The sequence below is a fragment of the Condylostylus longicornis genome, unplaced genomic scaffold, assembly GCF_029603195.1.
Source record: "Condylostylus longicornis isolate FDR11 unplaced genomic scaffold, ASM2960319v2 ptg000125l, whole genome shotgun sequence".
Lineage (NCBI taxonomy): Eukaryota > Metazoa > Arthropoda > Insecta > Diptera > Dolichopodidae > Condylostylus > Condylostylus longicornis.
This window is the reverse complement of record NW_026578093.1, coordinates 421,787-440,002: the sequence shown is the minus strand read 5'-3', so window position 1 is coordinate 440,002 and position 18,216 is coordinate 421,787. Positions and strand designations below refer to the sequence as shown.

General features: G+C 28.8%; 3 protein-coding genes across 3 annotated transcripts; 2 read left to right on the top strand and 1 right to left on the bottom strand.

Annotated features, from left to right (window-relative positions):
• The first annotated feature begins 4,389 nt into the window (after positions 1-4,389).
• On the top strand, positions 4,390-11,280 carry LOC129614866 (WD repeat-containing protein 7). The gene is made up of 4 exons (XM_055529817.1): positions 4,390-5,305; positions 5,369-6,445; positions 6,527-7,981; positions 8,031-11,280. Exons 1-4 carry the CDS (start codon positions 4,585-4,587, stop codon positions 9,215-9,217), a joined length of 4,440 nt encoding a protein of 1,479 aa, XP_055385792.1. The 5' UTR covers positions 4,390-4,584; the 3' UTR covers positions 9,218-11,280.
• Positions 11,281-15,240: 3,960 nt separating this feature from the next.
• On the top strand, positions 15,241-16,434 carry LOC129614875 (zinc finger protein 595). The gene is made up of 3 exons (XM_055529826.1): positions 15,241-15,646; positions 15,707-16,148; positions 16,215-16,434. The coding sequence occupies exons 1-3, from the start codon at positions 15,381-15,383 to the stop codon at positions 16,332-16,334; spliced, it is 828 nt and encodes a 275-aa protein (XP_055385801.1). The 5' UTR covers positions 15,241-15,380; the 3' UTR covers positions 16,335-16,434.
• LOC129614876 (NADH dehydrogenase [ubiquinone] 1 alpha subcomplex subunit 13) lies at positions 16,390-17,091 on the bottom strand. Its single transcript, XM_055529827.1, has 3 exons — positions 16,935-17,091; positions 16,640-16,860; positions 16,390-16,585 (listed from the first exon to the last, which is right to left on the bottom strand). The coding sequence occupies exons 1-3, from the start codon at positions 17,029-17,031 to the stop codon at positions 16,448-16,450; spliced, it is 456 nt and encodes a 151-aa protein (XP_055385802.1). The 5' UTR covers positions 17,032-17,091; the 3' UTR covers positions 16,390-16,447.
• Between the last annotated feature and the right edge of the window lie 1,125 nt (positions 17,092-18,216).

The following is an 18,216-nucleotide window of genomic DNA, read 5'->3' as shown; positions in this document are numbered from 1 at the left end:
AAGGTGTATATCAGGATAAAAATCGAAAAAAAACTCTAAATATTTGAAATTGGAGTGTTTCTTCTATAAATTCAATACCATGCTGACTTCATGTACTGCTTGTAGCAACAAAGTGGACTGTTACTCTCTTTTTGTTCAATGCTCTGATTAATGTCTTTACATCTAACAAGTCCCAATACTCAATTTTTTTACCAAATATTACGAATAAATTTTATTTTTGGCTTCGTTCCTGTTTTTTTCCTTAAATGCTACTGATTGTGTCATATTTCTTATTATTTCTTTCTTTTTTTTACGTAAAAAAGAGTTTAATATTTTAAAAAATCTCAGGATATTATACACATTTTTTAAAAAGCTTCCCATTTAAATTCTATTACACGAAAAAGAAAAGGTAGGAAGAAAGAAAAAATGAAAAATAAATTCATATTTCATTATGGTTTCAAATGTTAATGAGGAATGATGTATGATTTTTCATGCACATTTTGTATTTCCCAATAAGGTAAGTTGAGTAGTGTCGGCTAACGAAAACTTTAATAAAAGTAATAAAGGTTGACACATTTCAACAATTTGAATTATCTCATTTCGATTATTTATACGTTACTTATAAAATTGTTTCAAATAATTTCAGTTAGTTTTTAAGTTATTAAAAATAAATATGTATGTACCTACTTCCAATCAATTTTTTTTTAAATAATTATTTTAAAACTATTTCAAACATGTTATATATATTTCTTCAAAAATTTCGTGCTCTTCTTTCATATTTTATTAGCAGGTAAACAAGAGCAATCTATTTATAAAATGGCCCTGCCTGTGTATGAATCTTAATAGTAAACGCAAACGGACAAAAATTTACATCAGTAATACTACCTGTCATTTTACAATCGGAGTTTTTGAGTCATTTCCTAAGATAATATTTATTTTAAAAATAAAAAAGATATTCGAATCCGGTCATAAAAATATATTATTGTCTTTTGCAAAACCTCTTAAATATTTTTTTACTTAGGTAATATATTTAGTTTTAAAAATTTTTCTCAAAAATATAGGTAAAATTTAGAAGTGTATATAAAATTTGTATTTAAAAAATAATATTTGATTGTATTTTAGATATTATTTTCTAATTCCCTGTTCAAATTTTTTCTTTACTATGTTTTCATATCAATATTTAATAATTATGTTTCAATAATTATATTTTCAACTTTACACCACAGTTACTTCCCATATCTTGAATTAATTTACCCTATGAGAAAAAAAAGCTATTCACTTAAAGATATTGAAATGCTTTCAGTAACATATAATACCACTACGTATATAACGCATTTAGGAAAAGTGTACGATGTCAAAAGCTTTTACCAAAAGTTACGTAAAATTTACGTAAATTTATTGCATTATTGAAGTCACGATATGTATAAATAATGTCTTTATATCTAACAAGTCCCAATACTCAATTTTTTTTACGAAATATTACGAATAAATTATATTTTTGGCTTCGTTGCTGTTTTTTTCCTTAAATGCTACTGATTGTGTCATATTTCTTATTATTTCTTTCTTTTTTTTATGTAAAAAAGTAATGTCTTTATATCTAACAAGTCCCAATACTTAATGTTTTTTACGAAATATTACGAATTTTTGGCTTCGTTGCTGGTTTTTTCTTTAAATGTCACTGATTGTGTCATATTTTTTATTATTTTATTCTTTTTTTTAAGTAAAAAAGAGTTTAATATTTTAAAAAATCTCAGGATATTATACACATTTTTTAAAAAGCTTCCCATTTAGGTAGAAGAAAGGTAGAAGAAAAGAAAAAATGAAAAAAAATTTCAAATTCATATTTCAGTATGGTTTCAAATGTTAATGAGGAAGGATGTATGATTTTTTATGCACATTTTGTATTTCCCAATAAGGTAAGTTGAGTAGTGTCGGCTAACAAAAATGTTATTAAAAGGAATATAGGTTGACACATTTCAACAATTTGAATTATCTCATTTCGGTTATTTATACGTTACTTATAAAATTAATTTGATTTTAAAATAATATTTGATTGTATTTTAGATATTATTTTCTAATTCCCTCTTCAAATTTTTTCTTTACTATGTATTCATATCAATATTCAATAATCATCTGTTTCAAGAATTTTAAAATAATTATAAATGAAAATATTAATATATTTTTTTGATTTTTCAAATATATTTTCTAAATTTTACCTACTTTATAATAAGTGTTAATTTATTTTAATATTTCTTCTCAAAAAATAGCCACTTCGATTTAAAAAAAAACCATATAAAATAAGGGCGTGCTTTCAAGTTTCTCTCTGAGCATTGGGACTTGTTAGATATAAAGACATTAATTAAACTCTTTTCTACGTAAAAAAAAGAAAAAAATAATAAGAAATTTGACACGATGAATAGTATTTAAAGAAAAAAACAGGAACGAAGCCAAGAATTCGTAATATTTCGTAACAAAAATTGAGTATTGGGACTTGTTAGATGTAAAGACATTACATATTATGTTATTTACCTCACGATAAAAAGTAATTAAAAATAAATAAAACTTAAAAGAAAAATTTTTATAACTATTATACGATTAGAATAGTTTACTTATTTTGAATTCTTTACTATTAACACATAAATTCCTATAATGTACTCCTAATATATAAAGATGTCTGTGATTAACATCACTATGACGTTCATTTCTTCGTTATTTTCTTTTTCCAAATAATAAGCATCAAGTGTTCATCAAACATCAAACTACAAGTATTCCAAGATTTATCATTTCTCTGCAAACATTAACATTTAACAAGAACAGCATTTCGAAAGTATATTTTGATTTTTTTTTCTCATGAAATTTTTGAAAACTAAAAAATTTCTTTTTGTAAAAATTTAAATTTTGAGTGTAAAAAATATAACCTCTCTAAAATAATACCAAATTGCGCTATAGTGCAAATTTCTCTTTTACGGTTGGACAGTGCTAAAAATGCACTGAAAAGTGTTACATTGGCATCAACATCTAGAACAACGAACGGTAAAATCAATTATACAGCATTTTGTATATAATTTCACACAGGCATGGAAACAGGTAATATCAAAAAAATGTATAATTATTTTCGATTTAAATATGTACATATATGTATTCTGACAACTTAAATTTGAAAAAAATATGTCAAAAAAAAAATTACAGCAAAAACTTTTTTTATGATAGCTTGACAGTTTAATACAAAAATTAAAAACACCATTATATATGTTTTTTAATACTTAAACACACATGTTTTTATTAAGTGTTAGGAGAATTTAGAGTTTGTTCAATTCTTTTACGAAGAGGAGCTTAAAACAAAATTCATAACCAAAAATCTTTCAAATGAGTTGAATGAACCCAAAGTTTTTAAAAATATTTCGTTGAAAATGTTAATATTTTTCCGAAATGCAAAATTTTTTTAGGTATATGAATAGAAAAGTTCCTCTCTTTGGCAATAAAATAACTCTCTTTTACATTTACTCTTGCTAATATATTTCGTGCGCTATATACGCATTTTATCAAAACCGTTTTTCTTCTAGTTGGAAACTTGAAAGTTTTAAAATTGTTTTGCATGAACAACTTAATGCCATTATTTTCCGAAATTTTGAATCAAAAAAAATTACAAGGAATTTTTAATGTTTTATATTTTCGAAGTACGAAAATAGTATTATAATAGTACTATAAAAGTAAAATAGTATTATAAAAGTACGAAAATAGTATAAAAAAGTATTTTTTTTTTCAACTTCTTTTTAAAATCAATTTCTTATTCAAAAATTTTACTCTGTAATTCAGCACCCTTCCATTTAGTTGACAAGAAAAGTTGTTTGTGCTAAAAATTGCAATTTTTTTTTAATTGCATTTTTCAGATGAAATTAACTCACGAATTTTTTTTTTTAAATTTAAATTTTAAATTAAAAAAATGTCAGTAAAGCTATATATGAGCTGGTTTTTTTAAAGTAGTATAAGTCCATTTTTCATATATTGAGATATTTAAAGTTTTGCATTTGAATCAATTTAAAAATATTGACCATAATAACATACATATTTTGTTTGTTTTATGTTTAAGCAGAATTTTATTGAAGTTGCGATTGTAACTGTGAAGATAAGGTGTCTATAGCTTATCAAAATCACCATTAACTTAAACTTTTAAAAAGTGTACTTATACCACTTTCAAAAAAACCATCTCATATATTGATTTTTATTGAATTTTCTACAACACAAATAAATTCTGACATCCCTTCCATTTAAACTCCATATAAATTTGGAATTTATTTTTGATTTGCTCTCTGAGCTTGTTGACCTGTTAGAAATATACGGTATTAAAAAACCAAACCACTACTGAAAGGCTTTTATTATGACGTTGACTTTACTTTGATGTTTGTGTCATGTCAAGAATTGAACGAAACCTTGTGACTTATTAATGTCATTAATAAAAAAAATCGATATCTGTTTTCTACTAAGGTCGGAAAAATTATTTTAAAAAATCTTTACCTTAGAATATTAAAGGTTAAGCCTGCAACAAATGTCCTGCTAAACCCAGTAAGCTTTATCAGCACTCAATAATTAGAGAAAAATAGTATAATGGTTAGTAGCAATTTGGTAGTTCCGGTTGTATTGTGGGGTTCTTCAGCCCCTACACACTGTGTTTCAAGCATATTTTTGTCGAATGATCAAACAACACTTGCCACAGGATGCTATGATGGTCAAATATGTTTGTGGAAAATCGAACCTTCAACATTTAAAATGATTCCAAGATTATTATTAGTTGGTCACTCATCACCAGTACTATGCTTGACAAATGCATCTGAATCATCCGAGTATGATTATATTGTCAGTTCTTCTGAAAATGGGGAAATGTGTACTTGGGATTTGGTCGATGGACGTTGTTCTGAAAGCGTCAAATTGTCGCAAGTACATACACATATTCAAAGTTACCAAATGGCTAATTGTAACGATTTGAGGTTATTTTGTATTGGTTATTATGCCGAAATATTAGTAATAGATCCATTTAGTTTGGAGGTTCTTTTTTCTCTTAGTTCAAAAGTTAAACCCGATTGGATTTCAGCTTTACATGTTTTGAGGCCATCTAAAAGGAAAGACGATGTTGTTTTAGCCATTACCACAACGGGCACGGTAAAAGTTTGGACTTTGCTAGGTAATGAAAACAAATACTCTGAACCAATATATGAAAATGAATCTAAAATAATTCGATGTTTGAATGCCATCACTCTAAAATGTTGCTCCCAAAATCAACGAACAGTTCTAATAGTGTGTACAAAATATTGGCAAGTATATGATGCAGGTAAATAAGTTTTCCGAAATTACGTACTCCCTTTAAATAATAATATTAAACGTCTTTTTCAAGGCGATTTTACTGTATTGTGCAGTGTAAACGCACCGGCAGGATGTAGATGGCAAGGGGGAGATTTTATCTCCAAAGATCGTGTTATTTTATGGTCAGATGATGGAAAAGGATATGTATTCAAGTTGCCTTTAAACTGCATACCTGACAATAAAGAATTTCATTCAAAGTCGGCAACTCAAGACGAACCATATTTATACTGCGTTCTTACAACAAGTTTTAGCAAAACGTTATCATGTCCACCAGCGATGATATTTATACAATTGCAAAAAGCAAATGAGAAAAACGTTTGCTATCTATTGCGAGGCGATTCTGAAGGTTTTGTGACTGTGTGGACGGTTCCTGAAATTTCTTTAACTGAAATATTAAAAATGCAATCAACAAAATTGGAACCAAAATTAAACAAATACGCAATTTGTACAAGTCTAATTGAGGCTTGGTCTCTAATGCGGCCTCCTCCAATTGGTATATTAGATCAAATTGAACATATAACTGAAGAATGTGTTAAGCTAACAGCAAGCGTATATTTGCCACCTCAATCACGATTGGTTGTAGGAAGAGAAGATGGAACAATAATAATAGTACCCGCAACTCAAACTGTAATGTTACAACTTTTATATGGTACTGAAAAATCGAGTTATTGGCCAAGGCACCAAGTTTTGTCGGGGCATAATGGGAGAGTTAATTGCTTGTTATGTCCATCGCTGATCCATTCACGGTATGACAAAAATTACTTACTTTCTGGTGGAATCGATTTCGCTGTGTGCTTATGGGATTTGTATAGTGGGAGCCTCATTCATAGATTTTGTGTACATGCTGGAGAAATAACTCAACTTTTAGTTCCGCCAAGTAATTGCAGTCTTAGGGTTCAAAAATGTATATGTTCGGTTGCGTCAGATCATTCAGTTACACTTTTGAGTTTGCAAGAGCGTAAATGTATATGTTTAGCTAGTCGTCATCTTTTTCCTGTAATGACAATAAAGTGGAGGCCTTCGGACGATTTTTTAATTGTGGGTTGCTCAGACGGTACTGCTTATGTTTGGCAAATGGAAACTGGCCATTTAGACAGAGTTTTGCACGGTAATTTTTATGCTATTAGTTTAAAAGCAATTTAAAAATTTGTAGTGATATTTTATGTTTGAAAGCAATTTGTTCTTTTAGGAATGTTAGCTGAAGAAGTTTTATCCGCATGTGATGAAACTTCTGTTGAAGAAACAACATCAATGAACCCTACATCTGATGTTGGATTAGCAAACCCTGCAGTTCATTTCTTTCGAGGTCTGAGGCATCGGAATATGCAAGCAATACGCCATGCAACTCAGCGGGGTATCCATCAATTACAAATGTTGCATGGTCATAATAATAATGACAGTTCATTTTTATTAAAATGTCGTAGTAGTCCATTGTTGATACAAGGTCTGCGTACAAATCCTAAGGATGCTGAAAGTCACATTTTATTTTTTGATATTGATGGTTTAATTTTTGAATTGCATAGTGAGGAGTACGCAACTTTAACACCAACAGCTCTAGAGGCTCAAGGCTTAGTTGTGCCTAATATTGAACACGAATCGCATGTTGGAGATCAAGCGGCTAGAAAATTGACAGATTTTTTTGGAAAAGTTAAAACAAAAGCTGGTGAATTAGCTGTAAAAGATAAAGACAGACATGGTATATTTGCAAAAGTAAAAGAAGGAGCAGAAAAGTTTGAAAAAAACATACAAGCTATTCAAAAAAATTTGGAAACAAATAAAGACAATAACGATTCAAAAAAAATTATTTCTAAAATGGAGGCTACTCACGTTATGGAGGTAGCGCAACTTTTGTTATCTTTATTGCATTCTTGGGGTTTGGATCCCCATTTAGATAAGGTTTGTGAAACACAATTGGGATTGATAAGACCTGTAGTTCCCTTATGTTTTGGTATACTTTCTAAAGGAGGATATATGTCATTTGTATTGCCAACATGGCAAAATGATCCACTCGTGAATACCAGAAGCTTCAATGAAAATCAGCCATCAGAAATTGTTGATTTGAAAGAAGACGCAGTTGTTCGTCAGAAAAAATTGACAGAATTATTTACACGTAAACTTCACTGGGAGCTTAGTACGACACTGACATCAAATCATATGCTTGCCATGGTGGCTATGTCAAATACGCTGATGTCTATGAAATCTGCCTCGTTTATATCGGATTCTGAAAACATAAAACTTTTAAGAAATCATTCTAATAAAAACTGTGTGCAATTGTGGAACAGTAATGAAGAACATGATGAAATTGTGTCGCATCATCAAATGCAAATTAAACAAAGTTGGAGTTTGTTATCTACACATCATTGCCTATGTTTACCGGATAAATTAGAAACAACAGAACCGAAAAATTTTAAGCGACCACAAGTCGAAGCAATGACGAAGCGATGGCAACATCACTGTATCGAAATAAGAGAGGCGGCTCAACAAATTTTGTTAGGTGAATTGAACCGTATGGGCAAAAAAGGTAGGAAGGTTTTGGTAGAACATTGGGCGCAGTATTTACCTTTATACACTCATACTGAACCAATAGCTCAAACTAATATCACTGCTCAAAATCAGCATAGCACTCCAAATATTGACGAAATAGGTATATATAAGAAAAAAGAATCCGTCATTTTAAATAATTTTATTTTTAGATAATAGTCTGGGAAATGAGGAAGAATATGAAGAAGAGGAGGAAGAGGAAGAAATAATTCGAAAACCTTCCAGTATAGCTGAATTGAAAAGAAAACAAACAACTGCTGTTATATTATTAGGAGTAATAGGAGCTGAATTTGGTCAAGATATTTCACAAGATAGTCCAAATTATAAAAGTCGTACACAAGATCAACGTAGGAAATCTTCTGTTGTTGAAGGCTTTGGGATTTCTAATAATAATTTAGCAAGGTTAACATCTATGGCATTAACCCATTTACTTTTAGCTCCTGCAACACCTAAACTTCCAGCACATACGCCACTAAGGCGCGCTGCCATTGACTTAATAGGGCGAGGCTTTACTGTATGGGAGCCACATTTAGATGTTTGCAAAGTTCTACTTGGTTTGCTTGAAATATCTTGCGATTCTGGAAAACTTGTTCCTAATTTAAATTATAAATTACCCTTGACACCACAAGCAGATGCTTGTCGCACAGCTCGTAACGCTTTACGATTAATTGCTACTGCACGACCAGCAGGTTTCATAACTACAATGGCTAGAGAAGTTGCTCGTTATAATACTTTGCAACAAAATGCTCAAGCAATTAATGTTCAGTTAGCACATTCAGTATTACATAAAGCGAAAAAAGAGATTTTACAATGTGTTGAAATGCTAATTGATAAAATGCAAATTGAGATGTCGAACTTGTTAGTAGAGGTAATGGACATTACTTTGCATTGTATTGACTCGTCTGAATTGAAGAATCGCCCTCTCAATGAACTATGTCCGGCTTTGTGTAAATTCAATCAAATATCACATTGTCATGCTTCAAGACGCATTTCTGTTGGTGCAAGTAATGGTCATTTAGCTATATATGAGCTGAGACAAAATAAATGCCAAATGATACCAGCTCATACTCATCCAATAACAGCTTTAAGCTTCAGTCCAGATGGCAAGTTTTTGGTTAGTTATTCTTGTGCTGAAAACCGTTTATCATTTTGGCAAACAAGTACAGGTATGTTCGGTTTAGGCCAATCACAAACAAAGTGCATTAAGGGCTATTCGACAGCGCCTATACCGGATGTGGCTAGATTAAATCCGATACGTCTCGCAAAACTTATATGGATAAATAATCGTACCGTTACTTTAATGCTAGCAGACGGTTCAGAAACTAGATTTAATGTTTAAAAAATAAAAGCTTCTAAAGCGAAAAATGTAAAGCAGAAAAACAATGAATCGAAAATGTTTATATAAACTTTCTGAAGTAGCACGGTATTGCTTTCCATAAAAGTGAAAAGATTAAGATAAAATAATAATCAGCATTTTGTTCTAAAATGTATTGAACAAATATAAAAAAAAGTTAGTATTTAAAATACAAAAAGTTTGAATTCCTTGTAAAATTTCTACATTTAACAATAAATAAAACATTATGTGACGTTTTGTAGCCTGTTTAATGGCTGGTGCTCTAGAGTTAATTTATGTAGTACTATACATAATTCTTTAATAACTATATAATCCCCAAGTTGGGGTAGCATATTTTCAAAAGATTACTCTGGGCTTATATATACATACATATGGATATACATCATGCATTGTATATTTTAAACAACAGCCCATATTTTTGAATTTGAATAAATCGTTAAAAAGGTAATTGTTACCCATGTATGTATTTATTTCAGTGAAGGAAGTCATTCTAATAAAGCCATTTATTTTGTATTTTTGTGCTTTTTACTCCCACAATTACCGAAACTCGAATTTCGCTAATTGTGTCGGTATAATTGGAAAGTAATTGATACAACATCGATGCAAAATCATGATTTGATGTCCAAAAATGTAAAAAGCAACGCATCAAATGCGTATCATATTGCATCAGCTGTGCATCAATTTTTTTCTTTTGTCAAATCAATAATCGAAATTAAAAAAATTTTCATTTTTTTTATAGATTTTCAATTTTTCAATCAAAGTACATAATTATATCTACCAAAAAGTAGTTCAAATATGTGTTTACATCACACTAATGCAATCACTCACTAATATTTGTATACCAAAAATTCCCTTAGCTAAAAGAATTAAGCAGTATACCCTATTATTTTCATTTTTATACACAACAATTTTTGGGAGAGGGAAAGATTACGCAATAGATGTCTACCTGTTTTTTTATGACGTATTTTTAAAAGCGGGAGTTATTTATTTTTTCGTATATAAAGTATAGGAAAAAATATTAAGAATTTGAAAAGCGGAATTTATTCCCCTACAGTTTGCAGAAATGGTGTATCCATATTATAAAAGCGAAGCGATTTAAAAACAAAATTTGACTATTAGAATAAAAATAAATTAATTTGAAAAAGACAAATAATATTAAAAAAAATTTAAAATTAGTAATTATCATTACATTTATTGTAATTTAAACTATGAATTTTTTATTTTTGTTTCAATTTTGCTTTAAAAATTTAAAACAAATATTTCTAATGAATATACATACATACAGACGTCGACGGTTACTTTCATGCATTCGAATGTTTTTACCTACCTTTTATGAAATGAAAAATAAATTTTGTTGTTATCAAAATAAAAATAACAAAATTTTTTCCTAACTTAATTTAATTTTATTTCAGTTTGATGTTTTTGATACATTCATTTGTTTACGATATCTTGTTTCTTTCTTGCCTACACAACTCTTATTACCATCTATTTAAAAAGAAAAATGGAATATTTTAAGACTAGATTTACTTTGTTGAAAACTATGTACATACATAAATATACAATTTTAAAAAACTTAAAAAAAAATTTAAATAAAAAATATTCAATTAACGAAATCATTATTAAACCTTAAATAAAATCAAATAAAAATAATAAAAAAAAAGTAGTAAAAAATGGTTATAATATTAAATTTCATATGTATTAAAATGACTCAAACGGCTTTCGTTTCTTATCACAAGCAGGAAGATTATTGAACATACTTAATCCATGTATCAATTATTTGAAAATTTCAATAATTTTAAAATAAACGCCAAATAACATTACATATTTGGAAAGTATCCACAAGTGTCAAAATAATATTACATTAGCAAAGTAAGCGCATAACATAGGAATAGCATCAGCAATTTTTTTTTGCATCGATTCACATTTTTGATTACTTTCCGATTACATCTTATTTTTTGATTCCACACTACTGGATTCGAAGCAATTCAAAGCAAATTCATATTTGTATATGTATAAATTAATAAAATTATCATATTGTTACAAGATTGGCTTTTGTAGTTTTATTTTGTTGCTTTTAAATTTTGAAATAAGTATCCGTGACCAGTGTACCCGTTTTGATACCTTTGTGAAAAAAATTGCACTTTTTATGATTTTGAGCATCTTTTTTTTGCACTTTTTTTTTATTCCAAAAAAAAATATATACTATTATGATTATTTACCCAACAAATATTACAAAACTGGTTTTTGCGCAATTGTTACAAATAAGTTTTAAGATGAATATATCAACATTAAGCGACGTGTTATATTTCGCTTTAATACTGCATCGTTTACAATGTTTGTTTAAGACATGAGTTTTTAATAAAATAGAATATTTTCCAAAAAATTTTAAGTTTTCAGAGCAAAGGATTTTTGAAATAAATAAAGTTAACTTTCAAAAAAAAAGAAAATTTGAATGTCAAATGTTCTTTATTTTTTTGAAAATTGACTTTATTTATTTCAAGTCTGGCTTTTACTCCAAAAACTTTTGGAGAGCATTCTATCTCGTCTCGTCATACGTGTAACAGAAAGAATGTATAAAATTATTGCAATTAATTAAGGTATTAAAATTGTTAAAAACTCATAAGTCATAAACATGATGTAAATCTTGTAAACGATGCAGTATTACAGCGGTATACATATGTATGTATAACGCGTCGCTTCTCAAAACTCATTTGTAAAAATTACAAAAATCAAGGTAAATGTATTAGTATAAATTTTTTTTGCAAGATTATAAAAAAAGTACAAAAGTTAAAACCAAGGTGTCACAAAAGGAACACTGATGTTCTAATTCCTCTTGACTTCAAACTGTGAAATCTTTGAATACAATCACAATTTTTTTTATCAAAGTTTTTTTTTATTTCAAAAAAATAGAGAAGAGTATTCTTTAAAAGGAGACTACAAAAAAACTTTTTTGGTAAACAAGTAAAGTAAACAAAGTTTAAGGTGATGGAGAGTAAACATTTACACTTAAAAATGGACGAATGGTAAGCCCAATTTTTATGACATTCCCTTCTCATTTTTAGCAGTATTTTTATAATTATAATAATGTCTTTATATCTAACTAATGTCTTTATATCTAACAAGTCCCAATACTCAATTTTTTTTACGAAATGTTACGAATTTTTGGCCTCGTTGTTGGTTTTTTCTTTAAATGCCACTGATCGTGTCATATTTTTTATTATTTTTTTCTTTTTTTTTACGTAAAAAAGAGTTTAATATTTTAAAAAATCTCAGGATATTATACACATTTTTTAAAAAGCTTCCCATTTAAATTCTATTGCACGAAAAAGAAAGAAAGGTAGGAGGAAAGAAAAAATGAAAAAAAATTTCAAATTCATATTTCAGTATGGTTTCAAATGTTAATGAGGAAGGATGTATGATTTTTTATGCACATTTTATATTTCCCAATAAGGTAAGTTGAGTAGTGTCGGCTAACAAAATTGTTAATAAAAGTAATATAGGTTGACTCATTTCAACAATTTTAATTATCTCATTTCGGTTATTTATACGTTACTTATAAAATTGTTTCAAATAATTTCAGCTAGTTTTTAAGTTATTAAAAATAAATATGTATGTACCTACTTCCAATAAATTTTTTTTAAATAATTATTTTAAAACTATTAAAACATGTTATATTGAGTGCTTCAAAAATTTTGCTGTGTTCTTTTTTCATATTTTATTAGCAGGTTAACAAGAGCAATCTATTTATAAAATGTCCCTGCATGTCTATGTATGACCTATCTTAATTCTAAACGGAAAGAATATTACATAAAGAACAAAAATTTTAAAATACCTGTTATTTTACAGTCAGAATTTTTGAGTCATTTGGTAAAATACCATTTATTATTTTTTTATTTTTAACAAAATAAAAAAATATTCAAATCCGGTCATAAAAGTATATCACTGTTTGTTCCAAACATTTTAAATATTTTTTTTTCTTAGGTAATTGATATAAATGATAGTAAGTTTTTAATATTTTTTTCAAATAAAAATAGAGATAAAATTTTGAAGTTTATATAAAATTTGTATTTAACAAATAATATTTGATTGTATTTTAGATATTATTTTCTAGTTCCCTCTTCAAATTTTTTCTTTAATATGTATTTATATCAATATTTAATAATTATCTTTCATTAATTATATTTTCAACTTGACACCACAGTTACTTCCCATATCTTGAGTTAACTTACACTATGAGAAAAAAAAGCTGTTCACTTAAAAATAATGAAATGCTTTCAGTAACATATAAAACGTTGCAGGCGGAGGTTGTGCTTGTTGTTTTTCCGTTTTTTTTAGAATTTTAAAATAATTATCAATGAAAATATTAATATATTTTTTTGATTCTTCGAATATATTTTCTAAATTTTACCTGCTTTATAATAAGTGTGAATTTATTTTAATATTTCTTCTCAAAAAATAGGCACTTCGATTTAAAAAAAACCCATACAAAATAAGGTCGTGCTTTCAAGTTTCTCTCTGAGCATTGGGACTTGTTAGATATAAAGACATTGATAATAAGTAAAGAATAACGTAAAAGTAAAAATTAAAATTGATACTTATACGTTTCAATCACGGCTGATATTTCTGTTATGTTAAAATGTACATATATTTCCATAAAATATTGGTTGTGATATTTGAAGTGTTACCAAATTTGAGGTGATGTCAAATGTCAAAATTAACGCTTATGCTATTTCTGTAAATTATTGTTATCATAACGGCAAAATCTAGTACTTAATCTGAATTAAAATTGTTTGACATCAGCCTTTGTCTGATCTTAGATATAATAACCAGTCATAGATTTTAATTAAGATTGAATAACCAAAATGGAAAAATCGACGAATTCAGTAGTTATAAAAGTTATTTAAACATTTTACGAAATATTTAAACAAATATTGGCTAAATGTTTTGAAGTTTCTCAGCAAAATTAAAATCTTTTTTCAAAATTCAGAAACACTTCAAAAATTCAGAGGGCACCGGGCCCTTTGAACCGAAGGGTCTCGGGTTCAAACCCCGGTCAGGTCACTATAAAAATTATATTCAATATTATATGCAATACTAATAAATATTATACAAGTAATTTTCAAATATCCATAATATTCGATACTAAAGACTAAGAAAAGTAAACGGTAAATATTAATAAACTGAAATATTTAATATAAATAAAAAAAAACTACGGTAGGCTAGTCACCTACATAGCTAACTCTCTATGACTATAGAAACTAGAGCATGATAGATATCATGCACTAGCCCCATACTCCTTATAGTAGTGAAGAAGGAAAAAAAAAATATGTATGACTATACAAAACTTTTTTATAACGGTGTAAGAAGTTCGAAGAGATTTGAACAGTTTCTCATGACCTTACAAAATTATTTTAACAAAAATTCATTGATTATTGTTACAAACTTTCAAACTATTATATACTAATCTAAATCCATTTTTTTGTCGCTCATAGAAACAGAAAGGTCCACTAGAAGGAAGTATTTGAGTAGTAGCATAACCATAAAAGCATATTATGGAAAGTAAGGGAGTGAAATAATTTTTTGTGAAGTGACAAAACTCCCGGGGTACATGTGATATATTGGGCCTTGTTATGATCGGCGAAGCAAATGTAATTTTTCGCGAATATGAATTTTTTGTATTATGATTACCGAAGTCGACAAAATTTTGGCGAATAAGCTTGATATAATGGAAAAATCTAAACTATCTGTAAAGTAAGTTCATAAAATTCTACAAATTATTGTAAAAATTATTGATTGTTTAATATTAATTTAAGCGTTTTGGATTTGGCGAATGAAAGCGTTCGCCGATCATGATTTAAAATATTATTTGATTCGCCTGTCCGATAAACTCGTCTAGCCATTCACTTCGCCTATCATAATAAGGGTATAAAAATTAATATTTTACAACCTTAACCTTTATAAGTATAAGCAAAAATTGTGTAAATTGGCAGCATTGCTTAAATCAATGTTGACAGTTCTAAGAAACTTCCGCTTCTGTGTTTGATTATTCTATGCAATTGTAATGGACTAATATTAACATAATAGTGATTGATAATAGGAAAAATAAATATAATTATACGATATTTTATCAGATTCATACTATTTCGATATGCAAAAGGCGTCTGTAAAAACAGAAATTTTACAACACGAAGGAAATCCTACATTAATATACCATGAAATAATTGAGCAAGATGATGAATCTAAAGATGCAGTTTACACCATTGAGCAAATGGGTGAAACAGAATACGAAGAGATAGATGAAGTGCAGACTCAAAATGAGTCAGAATCAGGTCAAGAAGACTTTTTATCTAATTCAAAGCAATCAAAATCACATTTCTGTCCTAATTGTGGAAATTGCTATGGAGCTGCTGGAAGGTAAGAATTTTTACCATATGTGCAAATTGTTTTTTTTATAGTAAACCAGGAAACATTTAGTTTAAAGCTACATATTCGTGCTTGCTTGCGTCAAAAAGAAACAGAAGCAAAAGATCTAGAAGCGCGTAAATGCCAAATTTGTGGAAAAGTATATAATTCAATTAGTTATTTAAAAGAACATCTTTTACGACACAGCGGTAAAGGTCCAAGAAAATGTGATAAGTGCAATCGTAAGTTTATAGATGATGAAAAGTACGAAGCCCATGTCAAAAATCATGAAAATGATTCTCAAATCACCGTTGAAGTTGAAACTAGCCATGATGGGTGTAGTACTGAAAAGAAGATAGTCAAACAATATACCTGTTCGTTTTGTCAAAAGAAGTTTACAGTAGTTTTTGATTCTCGGCATACTAAAAGGCGATATGCTTGTGACGAATGTCGTGAAAGATTTACTAACGAAGAAGAGCTACGAAAACATAAAGAATCTTTAGAAGAAAAAAAGGTAAGTGATACATTACGTATATATGTATATTCATGCAGCACAAGTGTAGTAATGGGTAAATTACAGGAGTTTCGTTGTGAAAGGTGTGGTAGAATTTTCGTATTTGAGGGGTTTCTTCAAAGACACGCACCAACATGTGATGGAACAATTAAAAAAAAAAGAAATATCCCTCGAGACTTGAATTAATCTTAAAAATACTTTATGGAGAAAATTGATAAATCTATAATAAATACAATTGGTGTAAAAGATTTACTTTCAGTTCAATAAAATTTATTAAATAACAGGATTGACATTTATTTTTATGACCATAGTTTGAGGTTAGCACGCTTTGCATACGATTTGTATTCGGCATGAGCATAAAATTCTTTAAAAGATGGACTAATTAGCTCATCTTCGGGCAAGGTTTTGAAAATTGGTTCTCCGTACCATGTACCCACCTTAAAAATAAAACAACTTACTAGGGTTAAAAAGTAGTGTTAGCAAAATATTACCTCCCAATCTTTAATGTTTGCCATAAGACGACTTTCTTCGTCACGGTTCTTACGAAGTTGTTTTAAGAACTCTCGGTCCCGTTCAGCCACCAATAAGGGATAAATACAATTTTCCGCGCTTCTCATTTCTATTTCTTCTCGTTTTATTTTCTTCGCCGTTAAATAATAAATGAAAAGCCCAGCTACTGTCACGCCAACATAGCTTCCAATAATTTGAGTACCTTAGGCAAGTATTAATTTAATATATTATATTTATGTACATACATTTCTAAATTTAAATCTACCGATAACATACCATTAAAATAATTTTTCGCAGGAATACGACCAAATTTTATAGCTTTATATCCACCTGACGGTGGCAAATCTTGTTTTTTAGTTGTGAACGAGGACATGATTTTCGTCAGTGTTTATATCTCGAAAAAGCAGCAGCAATTTACGTAAGTTCTATAATTTAGAGATGTCAAGTACCTGGATGCTCATATTTGACATTTACAATATGTATCGATATTTGGGATAACTGATATATATCGATATTTATAATTAATAGAATTTGCGTTTCTTATTATAGATGGCTTGTTTGACATTTTCTAAACAGAAAATTGGTAAAGTACTTTTGGAAATATTTGCACTTACGTGGTATCACAGTTTTGCCAGCGAAATAATATAAATACTAAAAAAATCATTTATAGGATGATTCAATGTTATCGTTTAGACTTTATAGTATCAAAGAGGAATTAAATTTATGCGTATAATCTGAAAGTAATCAACGCAGCATCGATATGTAATCATATAAAAATCATATACGAAAATGTATTAATATGGTAATACTTTAAAGTTTGGTGTCCAAAAATGTTGAAGAAGCTGATCTAATACGCATCATATTAGATCAGCTGTACAATTGACCCAACTTTGGTTGTTTTTTGTTTTATCGGGAGGATGGGTGAAAAACTTCGAAAGACATGGCCAGACGGAAAGCAATAGTGTGGAACTTTAATCCACTAAAAACACCTTTCTTAAAATAAATTATAAAACTAGTCAGAAACGACTAACCATTAATTTTGGTTTAACTTTTTTGATTATTTAAGAGTTTTTGATCTGGTACAGTAGCGTTCTAAGTTCTCATTGTTTCTAACTCGAGAGGTATCGTACGTTGGAGTTTCCTAACAAAGTTTTGATTGCCGTCCAATCGAGCCGCCGGCTCGATGTTGACATGATTGGATAAACTCATTTTATGATTGGCTGCTTGTTTTTTAAAATCGTCTGTGACACTTAGGACCGCGAGATCCCTGTATACATCGGCATTATGGACATACCAGGAGGCGCTTACAATCTCCCGTAATACCTTATTTTGAAATCTTTCAATAAATTGAATATGAGTCTGCTCAGCGCAGCCCCATAATTGGATACTGTAAGCCCAGATAGGCTTATATATTTGATTACATATCAAAACTTAGTTGTATATTGACAACGAAGAACGCCTTCTCAAAAGCCACTTAAACTTCCTGTATTTCTCCTCGAGTTGTGATCTCTTTATGTGCTCCTTCCACCTGAGCCTTACGTCCAATGTCATTCCCAAA